The sequence below is a fragment of the Talpa europaea genome, assembly GCF_964194135.1.
Source record: "Talpa europaea genome assembly, chromosome: X".
NCBI classification, from domain to species: domain Eukaryota; kingdom Metazoa; phylum Chordata; class Mammalia; order Eulipotyphla; family Talpidae; genus Talpa; species Talpa europaea.
The window spans coordinates 89,932,740-89,942,918 of NC_140081.1; the positions used below are offsets into that span (position 1 = coordinate 89,932,740).

General features: G+C 39.6%; 1 protein-coding gene across 1 annotated transcript; it reads right to left on the reverse strand.

Moving 5' to 3' along the window:
- Positions 1-5,523: 5,523 nt before the first annotated feature.
- On the reverse strand, positions 5,524-8,040 carry SLITRK4 (SLIT and NTRK like family member 4; the record flags this gene model as incomplete). Its single annotated transcript, XM_084259295.1, has 1 exon — positions 5,524-8,040. One exon carries the CDS (start codon positions 8,038-8,040, stop codon positions 5,524-5,526), a length of 2,517 nt encoding a protein of 838 aa, XP_084115421.1.
- Between the last annotated feature and the right edge of the window lie 2,139 nt (positions 8,041-10,179).

Genomic DNA, 10,179 nt, shown 5'->3' on the forward strand with positions numbered 1-10,179 from the left:
TTCAGCTGTTAACCAGCAGTGTATGACACAGCATAGCATTTGTCAGGTGTCAACTCAGAAATACATTGTTAGGAAGTTTTAGAAGTTTAGGGTTTCCTTCCTATTCCTATATCTAATTTTAAAATATTTTATTTTTTTTATTACATAGTCATATCATCTCTCCTAAGGCCTGATTCACAAGTTGTTGTTGTTGTTGTTGTTGTTGTTTTAAGTTAAACAAGTAATTTTGGATATATTTTTGAAATCACCAGAATTTCTGTGTAATCAATGTCTAGAATAGTAAACTAAACTGGAAGGATGGCTGATTCTATCCTGATTCTGGAGTCTATAGTCAGTGGACCTGGTAATTATAACTTAATGAGAAAATTGAATCAGTTTATTTTCCATAGCAATTATTTGGTTTAAAGTATTCAAGTAGATGTCCCAGAGCCCCACTTCAGTTTTCCTCTGTCAACAGAGGAACAGAAGATTAAAAATAATGCTCAAAAAACTAAAAAGTCATAGTACTTCATAGAGGAGAGACAACATGGTTTTCTTTCCATGATTGCCTCTTGTAAAGTATCATTTTATCAACTGGTACAAACTAAAAGGAAACAAAATTCAATATTAGATGAGCAGTAGTTTTATACAAAATAAGTTATTAAAATTCATTTAACCTCACATTTACTTTTAAGTTAACAAAAGAGTCTCAGCAAATCTGATATTAAAGGTTAACAATTGATAGCCAAACTTGATATATGTTGCCAGTTATTCCTGGTCAGTAAAGCCACAAACAGGATATTTTAGTTCAGCCCATCTGAACAGAGTGACTAATTGATTGCACACTAGAAATGAAGCCAAATCTTATTTGACACCACTTGACTACATAACTGAGTGGCTGGGACCCAGAGCTTGCTTAGTACTTATAACACTTACAGTGCTTAGTACTCATAAGGAACTAAAAATAAGTCAAACAATCTCATGATGTACATTTTGTGTTACCTAAGACATTCAGTCCAGAAGTACTCATATACGTTAGCTATACTTTTCACATCTTCAGCATAGCTATGTGTAGACCTAAAATCACAACAAGCTTAAATTATATTCTGTTTCCTTCTCACTTTAATCTCTTCCCATAAGGAAACATGCCTTAAATCCACTTCAGGGATCGATACAGCCTGTTTATAATCTTTGCTGCCCTTGAATTAATCATCAAGCATTTGGTTCCCTGTTGTCAACTGAAGTAACTCTGATAAGGTGACAGATTGTTGATTGTGGTCATCTTTGAAAGATCCTAATAAAAACCACAATCCACCTCCTAGATGGGTAGCTAATCTGTAACCAGTCAAGCCGATCATGGACTAAAGAGGTTCTGAAGGTTTTCTGAAACTATTTGGATAGTTAAGACTGAATATTAATATCTGTCTATCTGCAGTTATTGCAGAGTCCAACTAATTGATTGGAATGGACAAGATACAAAGCATGTTTGATTTGTTGGACTCTGTTCCAAAGAGGCTGCCATTGGAAAGGAACACAGATTGCAGAGATGTCTGAAAAGGAACCACCTCCTAACATCGATGTAGTAATTAAATTGAATACAAACAGTATTCTAAAGCTCTTTGTCTTACCCTCAAATCTAGGTGAAAAGATCAGTTTGGTTACTGCTTGATTGCTTCTGAAAAATAATGGAAAGATAAATATATTTTACAAACTGGGGCTTCAGGAATACCATTGTAGCAAACAAGTTTATTAATACTTTCATAAAAATGGCATTTAATAAATTCTCTCTGATACCTTGATGTTATTAAAAGCCAACAAAAGCCATTAAAACAATTCTTTTCTGTGATTTACATTAGCTTTTATAGCATTATTTGATTATTTTTTTGCAGTATAAATTAACCTAAAATACTAATAGTCAAATCAGGGTAAAAACAATACAATGTGTTTTCTTTACTTTATTTCAAAATAGTGATTATAAATACATTCTTAATATATTTTCTCCCCCGCTCTTTGGATGCAACAACAATAGCAAAAAAATAAAATAAAATAACTCACTGTGCTCATTTCATACAATGTCAGTGTACAAATCATGCAAAAGATATTATAGATTAATCTTACTGCCATACATTTCTAGATGTGTCCTATAATTTCTGCAATATCTGTTAATGTTACTCATGAGGCCATACCCTGCATAATTTATGCATCCTTATGGCTTAAAAAATTAAATACATTTGAAAAGCAACAAAAGAAAGCTGACCTTAAATGATTTTCTAATTAATATATTTATTCAGTTTATTTTTCAGAACGGGGAACCAAATATAGACTGTAAATTGCCTCGTAGACTTGAATCACTGTATTTTAATAGCTGCTTTCTCATAAAATTACACAAAGATTTCCTTTAAAAGAATTGAATGGTCTTTATTGATTTCATAAAAAAATAATTTAAAACTTGATTTCTATTACATGGACATAATACATTATCTCAACCCCTTCACTGATTTCATATGATCTAATTTGCTCTGCAACCATCTAACGGACTCCAAGTACACGATACAATGCCAAGAAGCCCAGGATGTGTCAGACCACATTAGAAATGAGCACTTCTTGGATTTTCTAGATCTGAATCAAATTCAACTGAAAATGCTATCCTGACAAATATATCATTTCTCAAGGGGTTAAACTAACATCAAGGTTATAGTTGAAGCCAACAAAACGTAGATACACTATTTTAATTGTTGTACTCAACTCAAAACTTATGCTTAACTACATTATCATAAAATGTACTCGTAGAGCTAATGAGAGACAGGTGCAAAATAGTATACACTGTATAATATAGGCACAATGACTTTAGTTAAGGAAAAGACATTAGCCTTAACCAAGGATTTGTTACTATCACTTACAATTAGAATCTCCAAATAACCACAGACATTCAAATGATTTTTTTGAAAAAGTTGAACTTTATACCTTTCAGCGGAAGGGTATGAAATAGCCAATATGCTACAGCAAGCTTTGAGATGGTGGCAGGTCCTCTTGCCATTGACAACTCTGCAGAAACCTTGAAACATCTTCAAAGTATTACTGCACTGAATAAAAGGCCTCACACCAATGACCTATTATCCCCAGATCATGGACGGCGCTTTCCGGTTCCTCCTCTAAGTGTCTACTTAAGATTCCTCAATCCATACTTTATTGACAGGATAAACTAAAACACTTTCTTTGAAGCCTCTGCATCTTTATCCTGTCAGTATGCATTAGGAACCCTTTAATCCATGGATGCATGCAAGCATGGTAATGGCATATTAAAAGTCCTTATGAAATTGTAGATGGAAACAAGCTGTTGGACACACATCTTCATGTCTTTTCTTTCAAGATCAGAAAGCAAGGATTTGTTTGTATTTTTTTAATATTCATATAAAGTTTTCACAGACATTGTCATGAAAATTAAATTAAATTTACACGGTAAAGTTTTAGGAGCACCGGCACATACATACGGAGACAAAATTTTTTTTGCTATTAAAAAAAATCCCCAAATTATCTATATGTATGCATATATACCCAAACATCACGCACACACCTACACACACCTACACACACACACACCCGCACATACACACAGAGACACACTCATGTCTTTCCGAGAAAATACGTTTGTTTTTAATCTCGGAACAAACATATAAAGCCCTGAAATTAGTAATTAATAAAGGGACTGCTGTTACAACTTTCACCATAATATCATTTTGGAAGCTGCACCAAAACATCTGCCACTTGAAATTCATGAAGAATGTCTATGTTTACTTTCTTGGTCATCTTACTAATGCACTACTTATACAAGAGATGGAGCACGAGAAATAGACAGAAGCTGGCAGGCCAAGAAGGCTATGTGTTTCTGGATGTCACTTTGCTAATTGGGAGCTCCTAAAATTCTTCAAATATCTCCCATGATCAAGTATTTCCTTCCTTTGACCAATTTTGACTTCAAAGCTAACAGCACAAGCAAACAGTGGCATGTCATTTGCAGTTGCAGACTGTGAATTCATCTGAGACCAATGAAAGCATTTTACAGTGTGGCTCTGCTAGCCGAGATTACCATGATCTTTACTGTTCTAGCTGAGTATCTGATAGTAGTCAGAATGATGAAAGAACAGGATACTAATGCATACAAGATATAACTATTAACCTTACTCATTATTTTTTTTAAATATTTGTAGTGAAAACTATTTGAATTAAGCTCATAGAATCCTGAAAAGCAAGACAACTGATGGCAAATAACAACTGCCCCAGACACGATACTATAAAACTAAGGAACCTATTTTAAAATGCACTGTTGGTAACAAATCTGAAGCTAATATGCTAAATTCTCAAGAATAGCACAGAACTGGTTGGTAATTTTTTTTTTTGTATTTTTGTTTCTTTTTTTTTTGGTTTTTTTTTTTGGTTTTTTTTTTTTTTTTTGGTTTTCTTTTATTTTGTTTTTAAATTATACCTGATCACAATGTCCAGAATATTTCTGTACACATAAGCTTCAGTTTCAGTTTGGTATAGTTTTCTGTCTAAATTTATACTTATTGATAAATTCTCTGTGATCAGGAAAACAAGTCAGGCATATTAAATACATATTAAGGAGTACATATTTTCTTATTTAGTATACAAAGTACTTCATAAATATGAATTAGGTTACAAAAATAGCTTTGGGTGCGCTCACACGGTAAGCACTGTGCTAATTTTGGACAACCTTTAAGGATTGTGGGTATTTCACATAACTGAGAACAAACTCTAATGTTAATTTTAATTTGACCCATGTCTAGTTCTGATAAACGTCACGGATTTCTTCCGATCACCACAAACGCTATGTAACTCACGTTGATTTTTTTTTTCTCTTTTAGGTTTTATGTATAGACAGGATATGCTTAAAGTGTTCAAATTTATTTTATAGTTATGTAATGCATGGTATATTTTAAACAAATATTTGCACAATTTAACATTATAAATCCAGCGGTTTCAAGATGCAGGCCATAAAGGTTACCGATTTACAAATACTACCGAATGTTCTCTCTGCATGCTTTTTTTTTTACTTTTCGGATAATCTTTACACAGAGTTGTTACAATGCCACAAATCAAAAGGATTATTCCAGTTCCACCAACTTAATCTACGTGCAAGATGAAGGACCCAGCTGAGGTACTAGCACTGGTACCAGTTTTCTTGAGTTTGCTTTACAAAGCACAAAGAGACGAAGGTTTTGCATCGGGGTACAAAACAGATTTGCCTCTTGAGGTTAAATTCAGTGTATCATGTATATAAAGCATCCCTTTGGCAATAGAGTTTGCAGTATCCCCACAGGACTCCACAGTATAGGTTTTATGTAGTAAAATCTATTAAGGAAATTCTCTTCTATGGACACATCTTTGCAGCTACAGTTAACGAGACACCCTTGGAAACACCTGCCTCTATGCCTATTGATAATATAGTATTTGGAAGTGAGAAGTCAACAAAAGGCACTTTCATCATTAAATAAATGTCCTCTGAATGAAGGAAGATTACATGACCTAGATCTTGTTCAAAGCTGTTTGCTCCTCGAGGACCTGTAGGTAGTCAGGGGAACTCTGCAGTTTTGCCTTCAGTTCAAAATACTCACTGCTCTTCCTTTGCTCCACCACGATTTTACTGTGGTTGCCGCCTATCAGAGACTTCTTGTTTTTTTTGTCTTGTTGTTTTTCTGGATAGCGGATCTCAAAGCCACTGACACCTATGCTGTTGTACTCCTTCTTGCTCTCAAGAAAATTCTGAATAAACACATTGGAATCCCTGCTTGGGAACAATTCATCCAGCTCATCAATTGTGCTCAGTCTCTTCCTGGTATCCACGTGTAATAAATCTTTCTCCTTGTCGGCAACGTTTCTCATAATGACTTTCTGTCCCGGGGGATCAGAGAACATGAAGCCGGTCTCCGACTCCTGCAAGCCACAGGTGTGGCTCTTGCTCATCTGCTCGATGGTCTGCGGAATGAATGCTTCTGTGCTCAGTCCGTCTTTCTTGTTGGCTTTCTGGTCATGCTTCCTGAGCTGCAACTGCATGGAGCCGCACTCGGGGTTCCCCAGGCCTTCGTGCTTCACCGTGGGTTTCTTGTTTCGTCGCAGCACGAACACCAGGAGGCAAAAAGCCACGAAAACCGTCAAGATGAGGACCACTAAGATACTCAGGATTAAAATAGACAGAGGCACCGGGCCACCAGGCGGACTTCGGATGGGCCCCAGGGGGGTGGTGAATGCCATGGCGGGTGCCGGACTCGTGAATGGTGAAGATGGCTTGTTTAAGAGTTTGGGACACAAGATCTCATTTTTGAGGGACTTCAGTTCGATGTTGGCAAACTGAACCGGCGTCTCGCATTTCAGTTCTTTCACCACGATGCCATCATTCAGCTTCTCCAGCCACAGCTTTAAGGCCACCAGGTCACAAGTGCAGTCCCATGGGTTGCCCTCCAAGTCAATCTGGGTAAGAGACTGCAGCTGATCGAGGACCCCGCTGACCGGGAGGTACATGAACTTGTTGTTCCTCAGGTTCAGTCTGGCCAGGGGGGCTCCGGAGAAAATGTAAACAGGCAGGCTCTTTAAGAGATTATTGTTTAAATACAGTAACTGCAGATTTGGCATGGAGTCAAAGGTGCCTGCTAAGATCTCCTTGATCAAATTGTATTCCAAATACAGGTACTGCAGGTTATGAAGACCTGAAAAGATTTCGGGGTACAGTCTTTCGATCTGATTGCCGTTGAGGTACAGCCGGCGTAAATTGGTGAGATTGTGGAACACATCTCCCTTGATGGCCGTGATCTGATTGCTCCCTAAGTGGAGCAGGTCCAGTCCCTCGAACTCAGTGAAGTCTGCGATGTCCACGTCTTTGATGCTGTTGCCATTGACGTGCAACTTCTTTGCATTTAAAGGTTTCGGGATCAGTTCAGACATGGACTGGATATTTTTCTCCTGACAGTTGACGCTCAGTCCCAAATCTGAAGGGTGTGTTTTGCAGAAGCAAGGTGCTGGGCACGGAGTAAGAGGGGGCACCCTTGTTTGGTAAGACACAATCTGACTGAGATTGCGGTTGGAGAGGGCTTTGCCTGCCACGATTCCAGAGATCTTGGAAGGATTCGTCGTTTTTGGTGGCTTAGTCACTAACCTGTGCAGGGATGTTTGGGTGGTGTGACCATTGGGGGTCGTGTAGCCATTTTCCAGCTGAGATGGGGGCAGGATTCGGACATCGAAATCACTGCCTGTGCCCATGGGGCATAGTTCTTGTTTGTTGGTTTCTTTCAGAAGCCTGCCATATAAGTCACTGGGCGTTTCACAGATAGCTTCTCCTATGTAAATATTATAGGGCATATTCTCCAGCCAAGCTTTTAAAGGCAACAAATCACAGCTACAGTTCCAAGGGTTATCTTCCAGTTGCAATTCGACAACACGGCCTATGTGTTCCAGAACTCCGATATAGGGGAGCTTCTGGATTCTGTTCCCTCGTATATCCAGATGGGTCAAAGATGCAAATCGGAAAATATTATCAGGAAGGAATGAAATCAGATTGTCATTAAGAATGAGAACTTTCAGTTTGTGGAGCTTATTGAAGGCTCCTCGTTCAATATACTTGATTAAATTGTAGTCAGCCTGGAGATACTCCAAGTTCTCTATGCCAAGGAAAGTGTCAGCTCGGAGAATCTTTAATTCATTGTTGTTCAAGTGCAACTGCTTTAATGCACTGAGCCCAAGAAAGGCTCCTCCCTCAATGTTCTGCAGTTTATTATTTCCCAGCTGCAGGGATACTGCATGTGAAAAATTCAAGAATGTATTTGGATAGAGGATGTTTAAAAAATTGTTTTGGAAATTGAGGTGATAAAAATTAGACCAAGGCGGTTTCAGCTGATTTGGTCTGTAGACTGAAACCTTCTCACAGTTGACATAGAGCACATTCTCAACTGACACGCAGGAGCACACATTGCAAATTTCCACCGATATGTCAGAATCTGCATTTGTCGAAGAAATCAGGGCTGACAAAATCAGAAAGAGCCAAAGAAACATCTTCTTGCAATCAGCAAACAACTTTATGCTTCTGAATAAAGACAAATAATCTAAAAAATAAAAAGAAAACATTTTTTCAATAATCATCACTTGAAAAACTCTTTGTATTTAAATCATTCCATAGTGAACACATGGCTGGGATTACTCGTTTTATATTTTTAAGGCACCAAAAACTTCAAGTACTCTTCACTCAGTTGAACAAGAACCACCAAAACTGCCACACATTTTATTTCCATACCTGTGGTTTGTACAAAATTGAGATGTGCAGAACACACCACAAACAGGACCAACGGCTGTTAATCATGTTTGAACCTTACTCTGAAAATATTTTCTCTGTGTGGACTGTCAACCTCTGCCCTTCACCCCAGACCTCAAGCTTCCTATTTGCAACTCTAATGCACCGATGCCAGCCCCTCAAGTGTGGCCTGTAGTTAGCACCAGGAACACATTTCAACTTGTAAATATCTACTCCCAGGCTTCAGCTTGCTGAGGGGCAAAGCAGACAGGCTAGTGGAGCCTTGGCTCCAAGGGAAGGTGGCAGTGGCAGAACTGGGATGCTGGGAGAGGGGACAGTCAAAAGTCCAGGGTAGAAGGAGCCTCGGCGAGAGACCTTCCAGAGAGAGCTTCAGCCCATAGGTGAGCATGCTGCCCTGAATCAGTTCACTCCTGTACTCTGCTGCCTAAAAAACACAGATGGCCGTGTGAGGTTCTAGGAAAATAACGAAGTAAGGGATAGACAAATTTTACTTCCAGGTAAATCACCAGTACCCAGCTTCCTGCCAGTCATCTCCCAAACAGGTATGGGGGAGGCCTTTTGTCTTCAGGTCCCCGAAAGGAGGCAAAAAACCTTGCTGGCTCCAGCATTGCCTTGCTGACATCCACGCAGATTTCTCACCCCCAAGAACTGGCTCCCTGCCTACCTGGCCCTCTCCCATCCTGTGGTGCCATTCTGAACCCAAGCCCCCAGACAGAAACCTGGCTCAAAAGCCCATCTCCTTCATTTTGACCACAGACTGCCACTGCTGGGAAGGGTTCACACACCACAGTCCTCAGGGGTTTCTCTGCAGCACCAGATATATTCAGTAGAGCAAAGGTCTGTCCTGCAACCATCAGGTCCCTAACATGCCCCCCAATATTACCACCTCAGTACTCTGACTACAAACACATCAAGAATAACTAGGTGGAGTTAATGCTTACCAAATTAACCCTTTGTACCCAGTCCCTTAAATAACTGCACACATACACAAACACAGGCAAGGCTTCATGCAGAATATTACAAGGAACAACAAGCAAGCGCTGTGTGTTTTATTGATGCAGTTTAAGCCACGGGAATCTTTTCCTTCTTGAAGGGGAAGCTGGCTGCAATTTCAATATGGTTACCACCAAATATTAATTAAATAAATAAATTACCCAGGAACGCACAATGAGGGGATGGTACAAAGAAAGATGTGTCACACAGACACTCCTTTGTTTATTTTGCCCAGGCGGAATCAGCTAGTGGCAAAACTGAACTGTCTCAAGGTAGACAAGCCATTAGTCCCCACAGGGAAGATTTGCATTTGAAGTACTTCTGTTCCGATGCCCCAGGCTGCTATATAGACTTGCATTTCCCCTGTTCACCGTGATAGCTCAGCTGGCAGTGCAAAAAGAAGTCACAATTCTTAAGTATGACATCATCCAAAGCAACTTTCATTGTAAAAGCAAAATTTCACTTGATCTTTCTGCCTTGCTATAGACGCGATTTTCAAGAGCTATTGTGGCTCAGTTGAGTCATGTCTTGCTACTACCCCCCACCCCCCACCAAATAAAGCAAAAGGAATCAAAGTAAGACAACAAAGCAATGCCAACCAACCTGAGTTCCGTACAGAAAATAAGAACAAGGAGCAAGAACAGACCCGAAATTGCATAAGGAGGTGCCTCCTCCTCGTAATTTCTACTTTAAGTGGCAAGGGGGGTGGGGAAGCGGCGCAAGGACAGGCGAGGAAGTTCCCAAAGGCAGCGTGTGTGGAACAGAGGCGGCCGCGGGCAGCTGGAGGACGGAGCGGGCGGGGAAGTCCTCCGCCAAGGAGAGCAGGGAAGGGGGCCTGGAAGGGCGAGGGACCCGGGAGAAGTGGCGAGAGGGAGAGCCAAGGCTCGGGG